Below are 20,242 nucleotides of genomic sequence, written 5' to 3'. Positions count from 1 at the left end.
GAACCAGTTTTTAAACACTCTGTTCTATTCCATTGATCTCTTTTTCTACTCCTTACACCACAATATAATACACTGTTTCTATCACTATCACTTTTTACTATGTAAAACATTTCTGGTGGAGCATATCCTCCCCCCTTTCTACTTTTTTGTAAATCTTTTTCAAAATTGAAATAACTATTCATTATTCACTTATTTCATATTATTCACTTATTTCACATTATTCACTTATTTTCCAATTTTAGAATAAGCTTTGGATAGTTTCTTCCACTTCTTGAAAAGCATACTGGTACATATGAGCTGAATTTAATCAAACACTTGATTTTCACTGTCTGATATGATCTTGTAATTTCTCTTCTTTGACCCATCATTATGTTGAATCACATTGATGGATTTCTTTTTTAATATATCAAATCATGTTTGCCTTTGTGGAGTGAATCTGCTTGTTTATCATATATAGTATTTAAGCATACTCTTGAATTTTATTGATTTTTAACCTTGGATTCTTACTTTTACATTTATACATGAAATTAGTTTATATATTTCTTTTTTGAATATTCAGAATATACAACTCTCATAAAATTGTTTGGGAAGTTTTTCCTCTTTTCTATTTTTTGAAACCGCTTGCATAAAATAAGAATTATCTGTTCCTTCAAAATTTGTCAGAACCCACCTGTAAAACCAATTGAGCCTGGGGCTTTTTTGAGGAAACATTTATAATTTCTATCTAAATGTTTTTGATTGTTATTAATATATTCAGTTTTTCTTTTCCAACTTTGGATTACTAGATAGTTCCAGAATTTTATTTGAATATGTAGAAGTTCTTCTACATATTCAATTTTTAATATGGATTGTTGTTCATAATATATTTATATTATGGCTCATCTCTGTTTTAGGTATAGTTATCACTCCCTTTATATTGGAATTTTTTGAACTTCCCTTTTCTCTTGTTTTCTTAATTACACATGCCTGGTACTTCTTCAAAGAACAAATTTTAGTTTTATTCATTTCTGTTTTTATTCTAGTTGCTGTTCTCCAATTCACTGATTTCTGTTCTTCTCTTTATTATTTCCTCCATTCCTGTTTCTCTGGATTTACACTGATGTTCTTTTTTAGCTTCTTTTGTTGAACACTTGGATAATTTGTTTTCACTGTTTCATAAATTTTCCCTCTAGATGTTATTTTAACTGTAGTCCATAAATACTGATATATAGTTCTTTTATTGTCAATCAGTCCTAAGTATTTTTTATACCTCATAATTTCTTTTTGAAGTAGTGAAATTTTAGTAGAATTTTGTTTGTAGCCCTGATTTTTCAGAGCATAACAACTTTCATTGTGCCGGTTATGTCAGTATTAGATATTTACTCCTCTTCCACTTGGCCCTACGGTTTATTAGGAAGTACTTGAATGGTGAGCCTTTATTCATTCAGAAATTAAGGACCAGTCTGTACTAGAGATGTATTAGAGATTCTCCTAGCTGGTCAAAAAGTGTTTACCACTCTCACCATTTTTCTTTTTTTTTATATACAGAAATAGCTACAAAATCCTTTTTCCTTTCCCCTTTTCTTATTTTAAAAATTTGTTTCTTTGCTCTTCTTTATTTTATTCTTTATTTTCAAATTATTTATTTATTGTTTAATTGAAGCATAACAGACATACAAGATTATTTTAGTTTGAGGTGTAAAACATAATGATTCAATATTTGTATATATTGGGAAATGATCACCAGAGTGAGTCTAGTTAACATCCATCACCATACTTAGTTACAGTTCTTTTTCTTGTGATGAGAGCTTTTAAGATTGACTCTTTTAGAAACTTTCAAATATGCAGTACATTATTAACCGTAGTTGCCATGCTGCACAGTACATCCCCTTGACTGTGTTTTATAACTGAAAGTTTGTACATTTTGACTCTCTTCATCTATTTTGTCCAGTCCCTAATCCCCACCTCTGGCCAACACTAGTCTGTTCTCTGTATCTATGAGCTTGCTTTTTTAAAAAATCCCATATCTAAGTGAGATCATAGGGTATTTGTCTTTATCTGTTATTTTACTTAGCATAAAGCCCTCAAGTTCCATCCATGTTGTCACAAATGGTGAGATCTCCTTTTTTATAACTGAGTATATGTACACACACCACATTTTCTTTATATATTCATCCATTGTTAGACATTTAGATTGTTTCCATATATTGGCTATTGTAAGTAACAGTATAGTGAACATGAGGGGGCATATATATTTCTGAGTTAGTCCTTCCATTTTCTTTGGCTAAATACCCAGAAGTGGAATTGCTGGATCACATGGTGGTTCTATTTTTCAAAATGTTTTAAGGAAACTCCATACTACTCTCCTTAGTGTCTGCACCAATACACATTCCCATCAACAGTGCACCTAATTACCCTTTCTCCACGTCTTTGTCAATGCTAGCTGCTTCTTACCTTTTTGATAGTAGTCATTCTAACATTTTTCAGAGTACAGGTCTTTCACCACCTTGATTAAATTTATTTCTAGGTATTTTATTCTTTTTATGCAATTGGAAATGGAACAATTTTCTTAATTTCTCTTTCTGATAGTTTATTAGTGTTTAGGAATGCAACCAATTCTATGTATTGATTTTGTATCCTGCAACTTCACTGAATTCACATTAGTTCTAGTAGATTTTTGGTGGTGTCTTTACGTTCTATATATAAAATCATATCATCTGAAAATAGTGACAGTTTTACTTCTCCCTTTCCAATTAAGATGCCTATTATTTATTTTTCTTGCCTAATGTTCTGGCTAGAATAACCAATACTATGGTTGAATAGAAGTGGCAAAATTGGGCATCCTTGTCTTTTTCCTGATCTTGGAGGAAAAGTTTTCAACTTTTCACCACTGATATGATGTTAGCTGTGGATTTGTCATATATGGCCTTTATTATGTTGAGGTTTATTCCCTGGATACCCACTTTGTTGAGTGTTTTATCATAAATATATGTTGAATTTTGTCAAATGTTTTTTATGCATCTGTTAAGATGATCATATTGTTTTTATTCTTCATTTTCTTAATGTGGTGTATCATGTTGGTTGATTTGCAAATGCTGAACTATCCTTTCATCTCTGGAATAAATTCCACTCTGTCATGGTGTATAATCCTCTTAATGTAATGTTGAATTTGGTTTGCTAATATTTTGTTAAGGATTTTTCCATTTATATTCTTCAGGGATATTAACCTGTAATTTTCTTTTCTTGTGGTATCCTAGTCTGGTTTTGGTACCAGGCTAATGCCGGCCTCATGAGTTTGAAAGTATTCCCTCCTCTTCTGTGTTCTGAAGAGTTCAAGAAGACTTGGCTTTAATTCTTGGAAAGTTTGGTAGAATTCACCAGTATAGATGTCTCATCCTGGACATTTTTGTAGAGAGTTTTTAAATTAATGATTCAGTCTCCATACTAGTTATTCATCTGTTCAGATTTTCTATTTCTTCATTACTTGTCTTTGGAAAGTTGTATGTTTCTAGTAATTTATCCATTTCTTCTGGGTTGTAGTAATCTCTTCTGATCCTTTATATTTCTGTAGTACCTGTTGTAACATTTCCTGTTTTATTTCTGATTTTATTTGAACCCTCTCTCTTTTTCTTTTTGGTAAGTCTGACTAAAGGTTTATCAGTTTTGCTGATCTTTTAAAAAAATCAGGTCTTAGTTTTATTGATTTTTTTCTGTTGTCTTTCTATTCTCTATATTATTTATTTCTGTACTGACTTTAATCCCTTCCTTCTACTGTCTCTGGGCTTTGTTCTTTCTTCTTTTTCTAGTTCTTTTAAGTGTAAAGTTAGGTTGTTTATCTGAAATTTTTCTTACATCTTGAGGCAGCCATTTATTTCTATGAACTTCTCTCTTATAACTGCTTTAGAATTGAACTTATTTACTTTTAAAGTAATTGATAAGTATGTACTTTCTGACATTTTGTTAATTGTTTTCTTGTTGTTTGGTAGTTTCTCTTTTTATTAGTTCTCTTGCTTCCTTTGTGGCTTGATGACTTTTAAGAATGATACGCTTAGTTTCCTTTTTCATTATCTTTTTTGCATCTATTACAGGTTTTCTGTATCTATCACAGTCCGAGGCTATATTCAAGGCATACTTATACTAAATTTTTTTTTCTCTGACATTTCAATTTATATGATGTGTTGTTTTTATTTTGCTAGATCTGACAATTCTTTTTTTTTATTTCATAAATTGGAAGGTAAGCCTCTATTCAAAGATTCATCACCAGAAAACTATAACCATCCAGAAAACTGTCCAGATATCACAATTTAGCAAAAAAAAGAAAAAGTTCATGTGTAGAAGTTACCTAGTCTAGCCACAACTTCTTTGACTTTATTTGTAGAAAAGTTGGCAAGGTCTTTTGTCAGAATCTATTAACTTAATATAGATTTCTAAAAAGTTATCTGAATTTCAATCTTTTATGGGAAAGGTGCAACAAATTAGTGAGGGATTTGCTGCTGCTGCTGCCACTGCTAAGTCGCTTCAGTTGTGTCCGACTCTGTGCGACCACATAGATGGCAGCCCACCAGTCTCCCCCGTCCCTGGGATTCTCCAGGCAAGAATACTGGAGTGGGTTGACATTACCTTCTCCAGTCCATGAAAGGGAAAAGTGGAAGTGAAGTCGCTCAGTCATGTCTGACTCTTAGCGACCTCATGGACTGTAGCCTACCATGCTCCTCTGTCCATGGGATTTTCCAGGCAAGAGTACTGGAGTGGGGTGCCATTGCCTTCTCTGAGTGAGGGATTTAGAAACTGACAAAAATGTATGCTCAGAGGAATATTGTAAGCTCTGTTTTTACCATTTATCAGTAATGACCTTATATAATCATATATCCTTCTTTGGCATCATTTTTCTTTGAATTAAAATGAGGTGTTTGAGCTAGGTGATTCCTTTCAGCTCTGTGTTGCATTTCAAGCTTGGTGGTGAATTTTAAAAAGGATAATATAATAAATAAGTATGATCAATAAAGTAATTGTAGTCTTAGGCTATTAAATGATAAGGACAAAGATAATCATATCTATTGATTCTTTTTGAGTTTTGCTGCTTAAAACCTGATTGGCTTCCAAAAGCATCAGTGTCATCTATGAGCTAGGTAGAAATACAAATCTCAGCTGTATTAAATCAGAATCTTTATTTTAACATGATTCTCTGGTGATTTGTATGAACATTAAGGTTTAAGGAGCTCTACAGGGTTATTATCTCATCAGTAAAATAACTGATGTTCAAAATGATGCCTCCAATTATGAAAATTCACTTAAGTAAAGGATCCTGTTTTTAAGAGGGAAGAAAATTTTCTAATATATATTGGGACTATTTCTATGCACATGTTTTAACTTCTGAAAAGTTCTTGCTTTCCAAAATAAAATTTTCTCTTTGGAAAATTAACTTAGGTGAATTCCTACAGTCCCTGGGAATCCTAAAAAAAACAGATATGACTATGCATATATGATTTTCACTTCCATCAAAAATTAGCCTAGTGCACTGAAAGAATTTCATCTCCCCTTGGCTAAGCAGTTTAGCCCCAGAGATAAAGGACTCATTTTCCATTTTCCTATCTGATTGTTACTAACGTAACTTGATTGATTTTACAAGGAAACTTTTGCAGCCCTAGATGTGACAACTTAGCAGACTCTAAGTTTCATAAATACTTGGAATAGCAATTTTCTTTTAATCAGAAGGAAAGATTTCTTGGCTCCACAGTGAATCCCTCATCCCCTCACTTACGCAGTCTAATTCCCAAGAGACCCTTCATTATCTATATTTCTTAATATGTTTCACATTCTCAGATTTTGTCTTAAGTGGAGTTTCCCCAGGATTCAGACTATGAGATAAAGATTTGCACGTGGAAAGTTTAGCAAGAACTTTCTTTGGGACCAATACCTAGCGGAGAATGAAAGATCCAGGAGTTGGCAGAGAGAGGAGTAGGACTGTGAAACATTTACACAAAGGTTTCAGCATCCTACAGAGAACTAAGATGGCCCTTCAGAGTTGTCCCACTTAGTATACCACACAATCCTATCAGAAGGTCATTAGACATGGAGTTCTCCTCTCCCCCTACTCCAGGGAAGTGACATGACCTTGTGGAGGCTTTCTTTCTCTGAAGGCGGAGACTTGATGTGAGCTGAATGCTCAGTCATGAAGAAGGGGATTTTGGTGGCACACTGCAGTATTCACTACAGATTTGAGTTTTACCTTTATGATCCCCTTCTGAGCCTCACAAGTTCTTCTATCACAAAGTTTCTGCAGACTTAGTCCTGGTATCTAAAATCACAGCTGAGGAGATGCTATTAGAAGGAACTAAGCAATAAGTTGATTTTGGTCTGAGCCCTTCCACTGACCTGCCAAATCATACCCCGTCATACGCCTCCTCCTGGATAATCACAGTCATAATGGCGATTTCTTCTTCATTTCATAAAATTTACGAGTTGACCTCACTCTTCTGAAAAAAGAACTACATAAGCTCATGATATTTATAAACTTACTTGTATGATGATGGGATAACGCTAGAAATCAACTGGACTTTGACCAATATCCAGAGAGACAGGGGTTTGGGCACCAGAAGGAAGTCAAACTCTGTTGAAAACTCCTCCCACATTTTGACCCACACCCTCAAGTAGAGAGGCCACCAAGAGATCTCAAGCTCAGAGGCAAGACGCTAGTTGCCTCTCACCTTCCCTTCATCTGTTAGCTTTGGACTTCAGGTTAGATACCTTGAAGGTTTCAGAGTTAGTCTCTCCATTCTCAAATTTCTGAAGTCTACATAGACAGTAATATTATTAGAGCAAACCATATAAAATTGCGAGTATTTGATAATTTTTCGTGTACAAAAAAAAAGGCGTATGGTTCAATGAACAGTGTAAGCATTCTTAATCTAATTTCTATTGATCCTACTTGAACTGTGAATGGCTTTTAAAGGGCTCTCTTAGCTCCCTGAAATAGTATCATGTTTTTATACCTAAGTATTTATGTGACTTCACTTTTTGTGGAGAGAGAGGGCACACATGCCAACAAATTTTCTAAGAACTTTGTGATTTTCTGCTCACCAAAATTAGGAACACTTGGGCAGTCAAAATAATACAGAAAACCCAAATTCCCAACTGTCTAACATTCACATTGGAGAAAGTCACTTAAGCTCTCAGAATCCTACCTTCTACTTCTATAATATAACCTTTGTATCCTAGGGATATTATAGTAAAAGAAAAAATAATAATGTCTCAAATAGGAACAAAAACCCAATGAGCTTAATGGAGGCTTCAGCAAAGCATGGTTGGGGAACTGTCAAGTAGTTACAAACCGAAAGTAGTATGTGCCCACTTTCTCCTGTTCAAGGGCCTTCCCTTTCTCTCTGAAATCAGGAAGTGCCATAGATGAATGAAAATGGAAAGGCACACAGAAAAAACATAACATCTCAGTAACTAACCAAAAACATTTTGAAACCTCAGAGAAGATTCTTTTCAAGTTTGTGGTATAGTTTCAGGGTTTGCTGTCCAGGGACCACCGCAAAGGATGACCTGAACATCAAGATGCTTGGTTTAGGAGTCAATTAAGTGTGTTTGTACCCAGCAGGCAGACTACACCAGGGAAGCATTCTTTCAGTCTTACCCTTTAGCAGTGGCCAGAAGTCAGATCCGGCAGTTAATGTGCAGACTCTGGATGGAAAGTAACTGGGTGCATGGGACTGGTTTTCCAATTCTGTCTGTCGGTCAGTTTCTGTCTACCTATCTGCCTATTATCTATCTAATCCATGCTCTCTCTGTATCAAAGTATTGTGCTAGAGATTCACTGAGCTAATTTTACTGACTATCATTTTATCTTTAGGCCATTCCTCAGTCCTCTCTGAGAATCAATTGCTTTTCTAAAAGATCTTGCCTTTTTTTGATATCTGACTATAGTTTGTCTTCTTAATAAAAGCCACATTCAAATTAATTCTATATTGCCCTGTAATACATAAATGCAATTTTCTTGTTAAAACAAACAATAAAATATTACAAATAAAGCTAACAATTCCCTTGACCTCTTAGCATCTTGGACTTTTCTCTTGGGGCATGCCTGGTGCTCATTTCAGATTTGCATAGTCCTCAATTAGTTTCCTCTAATGTATTTTGTCCAGAAGGGGGCAGCTGTTTGCATTGTGCGTTTGGTGTGGTGATTAGAGGAGTGTCTTACTTATGTAGTGACAATGGTGGCATGAGGTTAGAATAAGCAGAGTTTTGTGTTGCCAGATTTTCTGCTCTAGCCACTACCTACTTTCATTAAAGAACACAAAATTCATTGTTTATTTCATATAAAGTAAAAATAGCCTAGACTGTTATATAAATTAAAATAGATGTGACTTGGCTGTAGAAAGAGCAGCTTTGAAAAATATCATGTTTGTTCAAATAAAGAACGCATTTTAGTATTCTAATTATACTGCCAATTCTAGAAACATCTTTATATGTACAGCAAAAGTAGATTTTTAATAAACACATATTGAACTGAATTTTTTAAATGTCTATTAAAAGTTATGTACACAAAATGTATTCTTCATAGATCCCGTATATAAAGTAGAGATGCATTCTATGCCAAGAGCCTCAAATATTGTCAGTTTCTATGGAAGCAGAACCTGCAGTACCAATTCACATCTACAAGTGCTATTTTAAAACAACATATGTGAGATTCGTTAGCCTATAAATTTCAGAAAAGCATAATTCTCTATATACCAAAATACATAGTTGTGTGTTTAATTTAAATGTTTCTTCTTTATCCTGGTCTTCCTGAAGTGTAAACAGAATTTGAAAAAAATATTCCTTTTTGGAAATAAAAATTCTTGAGCATTGAGTCTTTACTAGATCGTAGGCATTATCCTTGGGCTTTCATATGATTTCATTTCATCCTCATAGTAGCCAAGTGAGATAGGTAGTATGTCTGCTCCTCAGATGGAAAAGAAGAACCCTAGGCTCAGAGAGGAGAAATGGATTGTCAAAGTTAGTTTACCCAGCTAGTAAAGATAGAGCTGAGGCTATTCCAGGTGGCACAGTGGTAAAGAATCCCCCTGCCAATGCAGGAGACATGGGTTCGATCTCTAGGTTGGGAAGGTTCCCCCGAAGAAGGAAATGGCAATCCACTCCAGTGTCCTTGCCTGGGAAATCCCATGGACAGAGGAGCCTGGCAGGCTATATATAGTCTAGTCCATGGGGTCCCAAAAGAGTCAGACATGACTGAGCGACTAAATAACAACAATAAAGATGGGCTAAGAGTTAAACCCAGGGTTCTGCCTGGCCATCCCTCCCTTCAGAATGGTGCACTTACTAGATTCCCTTTACTGTGGTTAGCATTCATTGTGCAGACTCGAACCGGTCTCTGGTTTGAGGTTCTAATAGTTATATGACAGAGTTCTACTTCTTTGCATTGAGTTGCTCCTGTGGGGCATATTCAGTATTCAGATGAGAATGAAGTGTGCCTACCTCTCGTGTCACTGTGAGAGGAAATGCCCAAGACTCGGCATCCTGTACCATGATCAGACTTTCCTCTGCCAGTGTCTCACTTGTGGTTTTCCTGCTAAAGCCACGGCCGGGAAATCCTGGCATAACCACTTCCCATCAAATCACAAATCAAGGCACAGAGACACTGCCACTGCCACAGGAACAGGCTTTAAGGTTCAAAGTGATTTGGGATTCAAAGACCCTTAGAGCAAGGCGATGCAAAATGAGTCAGAGGTTTTGGGCACAGGGCCTCAAGACAGAGAAATCCACAGCATAAGCCCTGCTAATTAGTTTCAGATGGGTGGTGTCTAGTTGGGGACCCAACAGAAAGTGGGAAAACTGAGCCCTCCTGTTCCTCATTGAAGTCACCCCACTCTTCAAGTCTGAGACCTATTCGGGTAAAGCCACCAGGTACTTGTTTGGGCTCTGTTCCTGGCTCAGGAAACAACCCAGAGCTTTCTTCCAGTACTTGGATCTCTTTTGTGGTGTATGAAAAGGAAGAGGTTGTGGGCATTCCCAGGGGACTTTGATGTCGTTTGGGGGCTAGAGTTGAGGGCTTTGCGTTAGGCTCCTGGTTAACTTATGGTGTGTTTCATGTCTAGCCCTCATCTAGCCAGGAACAAAGGACCTCATATTGCAAGCCATAACCTATGGGTCTGAAAGTTTTTTAAGTTATAAAGAAATATTTATTACTTCAAAGAGGGGAAGTGAAAAGGGGGAGAAATGACACTGTAAAAAAAATAGAGTGTGGCTGGTCTTTCCCTCAAAGGAGGAGAGCAAGAAGGGAGAGTTGTGCTACAATGTGCTACACTGACCACTGAAAATCAAAAAATCACCCTAATTAAGCCAGCAGTGCAGATTGACACTCTATAAACATACCACCAAGGCTCAGGGAGAGTAGATCTGTGGACAAGGAAAAATTCTCGTTAAAATAGAAAACATGTTTGACTTTCCTGCTCCCCATTTTAAGAAAAGCCCTCTGCCTTTAGGTGTCGTACCCTGCTCTGACACTGAGGACAGTGTTTGGGGGGCTCTATCCCTTCCATAAGGCTTCCCTGGTAGTTCAGCTGGTAAAAAAATCTGCCTGCAATGCAGGAGACCCCAGTTCAATTCCTGGGTCTGTAAGATCCCCTGGAGAAGGACTAGGCTATCCACTCCAGTATTCTTGGGCTTCCTTCATGGCTCAGACAGTAAATAATCCACCTGCAATGTGGGGCACCTGGGTTTGATCCCTGGGTCGGGAAGATCCCCTGGAGGAGGGCATGGCAACCCACTCCAGTATTCTTGGCTGGAGAATCCCCATGGACAGAGGAGCCTGGTGGGCTACAGTCCATAGGGTTGCAAAGAGTCAGACACAAGTGAGAGACTAAGCATAGCACAGCACAGCACATCCCTTTCAGAATCTGATAAAAAGCTAGAGAAATACATACAGACTGTTGTACGTTCTAGCCCTAGATTCTAATAAAGCAGCAACCATGCAACACCGAGGAAGATGGGAGATGACTCTCAATATCTCAGTGTTAAGAGTAACATTGAGCTCTAGGAAATAAGACAAAAGTAGAATTACAACATCAGATAATGGAAGATAAATTCTTAAGGTCATTCCCCAATCTCCGAAATGTTTTATTTTAAAGGATTTCTAGGGACAAGACTGCTTCATTGTTAATTAGTCTAGCCATCTAGAATATGTCTTACAGATAACTGAATTTTCCTATGAATTTTCAGCGCTGGCTTGTATTCCAGCTGCAGATAGGGTAAATGTTGTGCTGGGGGCACCAGAAGAATAAGAATGAGCAGTTTGGCAGCATCTAGTTTCTGAAGCAACAGACTCTGCAGTAACCTTTCTCCTGTGTCATAGTTGAAATGCTAAGTGAGAGGTTCTGGTAACAATTTTAAGGGGGAGACAAGGAGACAGGGAGGGTTTCCCTGGTGGCTCAGTGGTAAAGAATCCACCTGCCAATGCAGGAGACACAAGTTCGATCTCTGGGTCAGGAAGATTCCCCTGGAGAAGAAAATGGCTACTGACTCCAGTATTTTTGCCTGGGAAATCCCATGGATAGAGGAACTGGAGGGCAACAGTCCATGGGGTTGCAAAGAGTCAGACGTGACTTAGCAACTAAACAACAGCAACGAGGGAGATAGGGAAGGATACTTAGCTATGCCAGTTGAGAACAAAGCGTTAGCTTGGTGATCATCTTGTCCACGTCTCTCACATTGGAGATAGGGAGGTATTGGCTGGCTATGCAGTGGTTTAGCGTCTCCAGCAATGGTCTCCTTGAGTGATCTTTTAGAGAAATATAAAGAAAGATTCAAGTAAAAAATAACTGGTTGAAGTAAAAAGTCTCAGAAAGATGGGATTCTCGGTAGCTTAAAGTTAGCTACTTTCCAGCTAATTTTGACTTTTCATATGACCATGGCTATCTTTCTGTGCCTACTCCATGTTTTTCTTCCCATTTGTAAAGGAGAAGGAAGTTCTTATCTTCTAAGTGGCGAGCTATTTAAGAAGGGTAAAAGTAGTGTGACGTGTGCCTTGAGAGCCCACTGGAAATAATGGCTCGTACATATATGTGCTTGTGCCTAGGTTTGTTTCAATAGACCAGGAGTGGCCACAGCAATTTTCATTTTCTTGACATCTGATGGCCTGGTACCTGGGGAACGTCAGCGGCCAACAGTGACCATTTACCTGACCGATGTCAGTGGAAACAACCACTCTCTTGGTGAGTCTGATAGTTATCCCTTTAGGGCCACCAGAGGACTATCCAGTAGGCCCAGGATTCAACTAGATGTCTGTCTCTGATATTATTTGAGACCTTGTTACATCATATAGCTATTGAGAAGATAAAAATGAACACTAGGTATGGAAACTTGATGCTACATGAATGGCTTAAATTATTATTCAATCCCCTTGTTTCTCTTCAGGAGCCTATGAACTGTCATGCCAGCATAACCCGCTGGTTATCAACGTAACCCATCACTCAAACGTCCTCTTCCACCATACCACATCAGTGCTGCTGAATTTCTCAACCCTGTTGGTGGGCATCTCGGCAGTGGCTCTAAGGACGTCCTCTGACATAAGTCCTTCAGCTCCCAACAGCTGCATCATCCCAGAGCACAAGGGGCAAAATCATCAGGGACAAAGGTATAAAGTCCCCTTACTTCCTTTTTCCTTTCTTTTTCAACAACTGCTATCATTTTCATACATACTATTATATATAAAGTAGGTGTTTGTTCGCTAACTAAAAATGGGTCTAAGAACTACTAAAAAAGACATAAGAAGCAAGCAAAGAACAATTCATAGAAGGTACACTTGCATTTTATATTTTGTTCTTCTTTCCTTAGCTGAGAATAATTTTTATGTAAATATTTATCATATTTGCTAGGTCTTAAAATCTCTTGTACATATAAAACCACTGCCTTCAAATCAACATTGCTATGTAAACTGCCAAATTTCCCTGCCAAAAACTCAATGTTCCCTAAGTGATGTATATTTTTCCACTTGTTCCCACCTGGACAGTGTATATAGTGAGTTTAACAATTAGTCTCTAAGGCATACTATATAATCAATTAGACTTACATACGGAAATCAGGACTATATGAGCTACGTGTGCCATTCTGTAGACATCTGTGACTGTCACCACCTAGATAGTGTTTCCTGACCATCTAGATAGTGTTTCCTGGACTCTAAGCCACAACTAGTAAGGAACGTTGGTGTACCCAAGGTTGGCCCTGATGAGGCAAGGAGCAAGTCAGACACAGTAATCTGTGCTGCACTTGTGCTGAATTCATTCTCTGAAAGGTCTAATCAGTTGAGTAGGACTACAGGTAACAGAGTTTGTTTCCTCAAGGAGTGAAGTGTCAGGCAAACGGAATCCTAGTCACAAAAGCTGAGGTTGTAGGCAGTGCTCCGTCATCAAGGAGGGACTCCGATACCACCATGCCCGACCTAGGTATCCCAGAAACCCAATCTTGATTAGGAGGTAGACAGTACTAATACAGTATTTTAGTTATCTTTTGCTCTGTAGCAAATTAGGTTAATACCAACATTTAGTGGCTTCTCACAGTTTCTGTTGATAAGAAATATAGATGCAACTCAGCTAGGTGCCTCTGGCTTAGTGTCCCTTATGAGGTTGCCATTAGCTCTTGGCCAAGGCTGCACTAACCTCAGGCTCAAGTGGAGCCTTGCAGAATTCACTTCCAAGCTCACTCATGTGGCTATTGGCAAGCCTCGGGAGATCTGTGGCCAAACTCATTCGCATAGGTGCTGGCTGTGGGCACACTCACATAAGCATAGCTCAATTCCTTGCCACACGAGCATCTCCATAAGCTGCCTGAATGTCTTTATGACATGACAGCTAATAATCCAAAAAAATAAAGAGAGCCAGAAAGGGTGAGTACATGAGAATCTGCCCCAAAGGGAAGCCAGTCTTTTTATAACATAATGTTAGAATTGACAACCCATTACTTCTGGCATATTCTATTCATTAGAAATGAGTCAATTAGTCCTGCCCGTACTCAAGAGGAAGGATGAGCATCAGGGCACAAATTATTAGGGGTCATTTACCACATGCAGTGATAGTAGTTCATGTTAATTGAGTATTAACTATGTGCTAGACATTGTTGTAAGTGCTAGGAAAGAATAGGGTCTGGATAATGGACATTGCAACATTAGCTAGTTCATCTGTGACTTTTAAGTCTCCTGAATGAGCAAACATCTTCAAATATTAATGCAAGAATGTAGACTGTTAAAATAACATTGTTTACTAGAATGATTGCCTCTCTCTCATGTGTTTTCCAATTATTTTCTCTACTGGCACTACCTCTGGCCTTAAGCCATACAGAATTTCTTTCAGGTCCCTGAAACATGTGTCCTGATGAGCTCCATGTCTTTGCACATAATGTTCCTACTTTCTTGAATGCTGTCCAGTACGTCTTCACTTCAACTCACACTTGACCATCAGGATTTGCCTTCTTCTATGAAGTTTTGGCAAGACCCCTCTTTGTTTCCAGGAGAAGGCAATGGCACCCTACTCCAGTACTCTTGCCTGGAAAACCCCATGGATGGAGGAGCCTGGTAGGCTGCAGCCCATGGGGTCGTGAAGAGTCGGACACGACTGAGTGACTTCACTTTCACTTTTCACTTTCATGCACTGGAGGAGGAAATGGCAACCCACTCCAGTATTCTTGCCTGGAGAATCCCAGGGATGGAGGAGCCTGGTGGGCTGCCGTCTATGGGGTTGCACAGAGTTGGACACGACTGAAGCAACTTAGCAGCAGCAGCAGTAGCAGCTCCTTGTTTCCATAGGACATTGCACACAACCCACACTGTACAAAAACAGCTATCTCATTGGGTGGTAGCTTATTTATTTTCTTGTTCTTTCCCACTCTGAACTCCCTACAGTAGGCATTCTTCTCAGTATTTCTCAATACCTAGCAGAGGCCCTGACACATCAGAGATGTCAGAAACTGTACATTGAATGACAGTTACAGACCTTACCACTAAATCCTCCACAGGACAGAACTGAACAAGCAAACCAAAAAAGAAGTCACAACTTCTCTAGACCCAAGGGACAAGAATTCCCCTTACACCATCACAGCTGTGAAATTCTGACAAAGAAGTTGGTTAATTATGATCACTGCTGCTAGTTCTTCTCTTATTTTTATTTAGCACTGTGGGAAAACAAGTTTTCTTATATGCATGCGTGCAAACCAGTAGAAATAGAATATGATTCTCCAGTTTACACAGAATGTATCTGGAATGCATAAGCGTTTCCAAACCACATGTGACTGACAGGAGCCATACAAACTGGCTTTTCCTTCTCAGCCAGCAAATCAGTGCAATATAGTAAATTTTGATACATAGGGGACCTAATAGATCCCACGTATTTTCTTTGTGGACAGATTTAAAATCTGAATCCCTATATATTCTCAAAGAATGGAAGTCTTTTAGCATCTTTGTATCAATCACAGTTGTAAATGTAGATAGACCATAATATGAAAGCCTCAAATTCTGGGCATAGTAAGAGGGATTCCTGGCTACCTCCTTCTTACCCCTTATGACCTGAATTCCATTAATACTAAAATGGACAAGGGAGAGCTGACAGATGCCTGGCAGTAGAAGATGTGTTATCCATTTTGTGTTTAACCATTAATAACCAATGGCTTGTCTTCCTTCATCACTGCACCTTTATTTATTTTTTGAAATAAACTCTATTTCTTAGAGAAGTTTTGGTGGTTTAGTCACTCAGTCATGTCTGACTGTGACCCCATGGACTGTAGCCCTCCAGGTTCCTCTGTCCATAGGATTTTCCAGGCAAGAATACTGGAGTAGGCTGCCATTTCCTTCTCCAGGGGATCTTCCTAACCCAGGGATCAAACCCGGGTCTCCTGCACTGCAGACAGATTCTTTACCATCTGAGCTACCAGGGAAGTTTTAGGTTCACAGCAAAACTGACTGGAAAATACAGAGACTTCCCATAACCCTCCCCTCCCCCCACACACACATATACATCCACAGTCTCCCCCACTGTCACACCTTCATCAGATGTACAATCAATGAACCTACATGGACACATAATCATCACCCAGAGTCCACAGTTTACATTAGGTTCATTCTTGGTTTTGCATATTTTATAGGTTTGAGCAAATATTTAATGACGTGTCTGTTACAGTATCACAGAGTAGTTTCACTGCCCTGAAAATCCTCTGTGCTCTGCCTTACAATACTGCATCTTTAAACCAGTCTGACTAGCCCACAGAATCTCAGCTGAGGTTCCAGTAAACCTAAGCCTGGCTTCCCAGTGACATTCATGATCCTTACTTTGGACTGCTTTGGCTTTGATCTTTCTCTTCATCTTGTTTCCCATTTTGCCATGATGGCTACCCAGTTTATGACCCTTTGGGTTTAGTCTTTTGATAACGGATCCTTAGTCTTGAAAACCAAGTTTAGTGTTCCCGGTTTCGGTCTCCTTGTGCCCGCATGTGGTCAGTCGTGTCTGACTCTTTGCGATCCCATGGACTGTAGCCCGCCAGGCTCTTCTTTCCATGAAATTTTCCAGGCAAGAATACAGGAGTGGGTTGACATTTCCTCCTCCAAGGAATCTTCCCAACCCAGGGATAGAACCCATGTCTCCTGTGTCTCCTGCATTGGCAGGTGGATTGTTTACCACTGTGCTACCTGGGAAGCCCCACCAGTGTCCCGTAACAGTTTACCGCATTTTTTACTCCCTGACTATTTCCTGCTCTAGCCACCTTTGGAAAAGGCCTTGCATAACCTTCCACAGTATCCCATGAGTTGGAGTGTCAGGCAGATTCTCAACCATCCCAGGGTTGTGTTGATAGCTTTGGAAAGTGAGAACCATCTTTTTGATTAATACAGTGGGGTTTTGAATGTTTCCAAAATATAATCCATGCACTAACAGGTTAATTTTCCTAAATGAGTAGATTAGCTCAAAGATAATCAAGACTCATATAATCTACTTTGGAAATTCACAAGCAAGTCTAGCAGAATTTACTAATAAACAAGAATTTCTCATGGGCGTGTGTTTCTCCTGCAACAAGATTCTATTCTTTCAGTCATATGAACACAATGAAAATATTAGTTGCAACTTCTCTGACCCTGCCTGATGGTATAGCCATCAGATGCCCCAGTGTTGAATCTTCTGATGTTGAAGAACAGTGTCTCCTTTTCCAGGGCCTGGGCTGATAGCAATAGTTGAAACTTCTGATCACTCATTTCTTTTCAGCATTTATACTTTCCTTACATTGATTTTTTTCTACCTACCTGCCTTATAAAAGATTGAGAATACAATATAACCTCCCAAATAATTGTGCTTCTTTCAATTTATCCTTGTATTTCAAACAGTTCTTGTTTTTTTATAATTTGTGCTACATAATTAGGTGTAGAAGTACTCGTGACTGTTTTATCTTTATTGGGGTCATCTCTCTTGCCAACCCTTTTGCCCCTTTAAAAGGATTCGGTTTTGTATTATGCTTTGTCTGGAATTAAAATGTCCATCCCTGCTTTCTCTTTGTTTGTATTTGTTTGATAAATATTTGCCTTTCTTTTATTTTTAACCTTTCTCTATCCTCACTGCCAATGAGCCCAGGGCACATTGTTTCATTGCACTGTTTACAAAGACAGTAGGATTTCATTATGCAAAACTATTCCAAGCTTTTATTCTGAAATTTCATCTCATGGTCCCTAAGCCTATAATATTCTTTAGGATTCTAGGTAGCATCTTTACCTTTGGGATGTTTATCTCCCAGGACTCAGTGGTCTTTGTCAATGGTTCTCTCTTCCCCTCACTCACTCCTACCTTACTCCACCAAGACCCTATACTTTCTGACTGGAAATCGTGAAATGAGTAAAGAAAGAGTACTGCTGAAGACTGATGGATAGAGAACAGATCTGTGACCCCTGAAAAGTAGTGCCCAGTTTCCTGGTCTTTACAGGGGCCAGGGAATGAAGAAAGACTCACCCGTTTCTTTTCTTTTAGTATGGCTCTATTCTTTTTTTTTTTTTGCAGCATTCATCCGGAGAGACCATGCTGTCATAGGTTCATTAGATAACCCTTGCTGGGACTGGGATTCATTTTTTTTTTTATTAAATAAATTTATTTATTTTAGTTGGGGGCTAATTCTTTATTTGCTTTGGCTCTATTCTTTATTTGCTTTGTGCTTTTTTTTTTTTCCAGAAAATAAATAACAACAAAAATCACTTTTTGGCTTCCAGTGACATTTCTCAATTCAGTTCCAACACATTTTGAAATCAGGCGGGAATCCTCAGAGTCCAGCTGTCCACCTTGGTTTTTGGTGTTAATCAGAGTTTTCCTATGTTTCTGTATTGTTGATATTTAAGTGGGAAGCAGGGAGAAACTACCTCTGAGGATTCTTTTGAGACTGCGTGAGAATGATCCACGTGGAGTTTGTAACCCATTCAAGCACCAGGTGGGACCAGTTCCACACCAGTTCCCATCCTTATCTTTTTTTACCACCCTCCTTTTACGAAATGTGACAGTTACCCATCAGTTTCCTGCGTCTCATCTCTAAAGTCACCCTCATCACCCTAACTCGTAGTACTAAGAATAGGATTCTGTTAATATTCACCCTTTGCTGACTGGCACAGTGTTAACTCTTGTCAACAGAGAGTTCTGGAGACACACTGCAGGAGGAAGGGGCTTCTCTTCCTGTTTCAGATGTGCCATCTTCTCTCTGGCTACTGTGACACGCTCACCAATGATGTGCAGGACACCTGTGGTCAAGGATGGTGGCCTTTATGTTCCAGGTGGCTCTTCACCACAGTAGTTAGAGGTGGTAGCTTAGCAACTGTGATCCCACAATTGATTATCAGCATCCCATTTCCCACTGACAAGTAGCTCAGCACTGTACTCAAGCACACAGGCACAACCAAACTGATTCCCTCTATCTATGTGATTCTATCTTCTACCATCATTTCCAGGTCCATTCTGTGTCAGTTGGTCAATCAGGACACCATAATTAGAATGGGGAAAATTAATGTAAGTAACTACTAACAGAAAATGAACTCTTAAGGGGTAAGGAGAACACCTTGGTAGTTAATTTTAGAGAAGAATGGTGGATCAAGGGGGCAACCATTACTTTTAGGGATGGGGGGAGAGCATCTTGAGGAAGAGCACTCCATTCCCTCCAAGGCTGTGATTTTTATCTCATTGGACAGGGTGGAGAAGTGACATACCGGGTAACAGAGAAGGGTGCTGAGGTTCCGTAGGCTAAGACTAGCAGTCAAGAAACCACCCACTGGAGGGCTGAGCATGGCTCATTAGGAAGCTGTCTGTTGAGGTTCTACTGCGACTTTCTGAAAAGCTGTCACAGCAAATGCTGGTGAAACTGTCCGGGAGGTCACCTGCTGGGCACTGATGAACTTGATGGAAAGCCTCCCATTGGGGTACCAATGAGACTTTCTGGGAAGTCATTCAGCGGGGTACCTTTGCTGGGAAGCCAGCTAGGGTGCTGGTAGGACTTCTGGGACATGCAGGGTGTCACTGAAACTCTGATGCTGTGTTGGACATCAAATGCTGCTGAAGCAAGGCGAGAAAAACACATGGGAATCAAGAAGAGACACCCCTTCCTCCTACAATGTCTCCCCAGTTATATCTCCTCGGCAAACATGACATTATACTAACTGGCAAAAGAGCAATATTTGCATGGTCCCTCTTTAGTATTTCAAAGCAGGGCAATGAAGGGTGGGCATTTGGAAATGACAGGCCATAAGTTGATTGCTGGCAGAAAATATTTTGTCAAATAACCGTGAAGAAATCCATTTTCTCTCTGCATTTGGTGTTCCAGATTAAGATTTTCCTGGCTTTAATTCTAAGATCAATTTTCTTCTTTCTTTCTTTTTTAATTGAAGGATAATTGTTTACATAATTTTGTTGTTTTCTGCCAAACATCAACATGGATCAGCCATAGGTATACATATGTCCCCTCCCTCTTGAGCCTCCCTCCCCATCCCACCCCTCTAGATTGTTACAGAGCCCAGGTTTGAGTTCCCTGAGCTGTACAGCAAATTCCCATTGACTATCTTACACATGGTAATGTAAGTTTTCATGTTATTCTCTCCATACATCTCACCCTCTTATTCCTCCCCCACATCCCATGTCCATAAGTCTGTTCTCTATGTCTGTGTCTCCACTGCTGCCCTACAAATAATTTCATCAGTACCATTTATCTAGATTCCATATATATGTGTTAGTATACTATATTAGTTTTTCTCTTTCTGACTTTCTTC

General features: G+C 39.0%; 1 protein-coding gene and 1 long non-coding RNA gene across 2 annotated transcripts in view; one reads left to right on the top strand and one right to left on the bottom strand.

Moving 5' to 3' along the window:
- The window catches only part of PAPPA2 (pappalysin 2), a 292,528-nt gene that overhangs the window by 167,590 nt on the left and 104,696 nt on the right, over window positions 1-20,242 (top strand). The window contains exons 12-13 of the mRNA XM_081493669.1: window positions 12,059-12,194; window positions 12,397-12,616. Coding sequence (XP_081349795.1) covers window positions 12,059-12,194; window positions 12,397-12,616 — 356 coding nt within the window. The remainder of the gene's footprint in view (window positions 1-12,058; window positions 12,195-12,396; window positions 12,617-20,242) is intronic.
- Window positions 8,823-18,773, bottom strand: LOC145507323 (uncharacterized). The gene is made up of 3 exons (XR_014054775.1): window positions 18,583-18,773; window positions 9,305-11,761; window positions 8,823-8,947 (listed from the first exon to the last, which is right to left on the bottom strand). It is a non-coding gene; the product is annotated as an uncharacterized LOC145507323 (long non-coding RNA).

The sequence above is a fragment of the Giraffa tippelskirchi genome, chromosome 5 (genome assembly GCF_054371585.1).
Source record: "Giraffa tippelskirchi isolate mGirTip1 chromosome 5, T2T-mGirTip1v1.2.pri, whole genome shotgun sequence".
Classification (NCBI taxonomy): Eukaryota; Metazoa; Chordata; class Mammalia; order Artiodactyla; family Giraffidae; genus Giraffa; species Giraffa tippelskirchi.
Note: the sequence above shows the minus strand (reverse complement) of the source record. Positions and strands in the feature narration are given on the sequence as shown.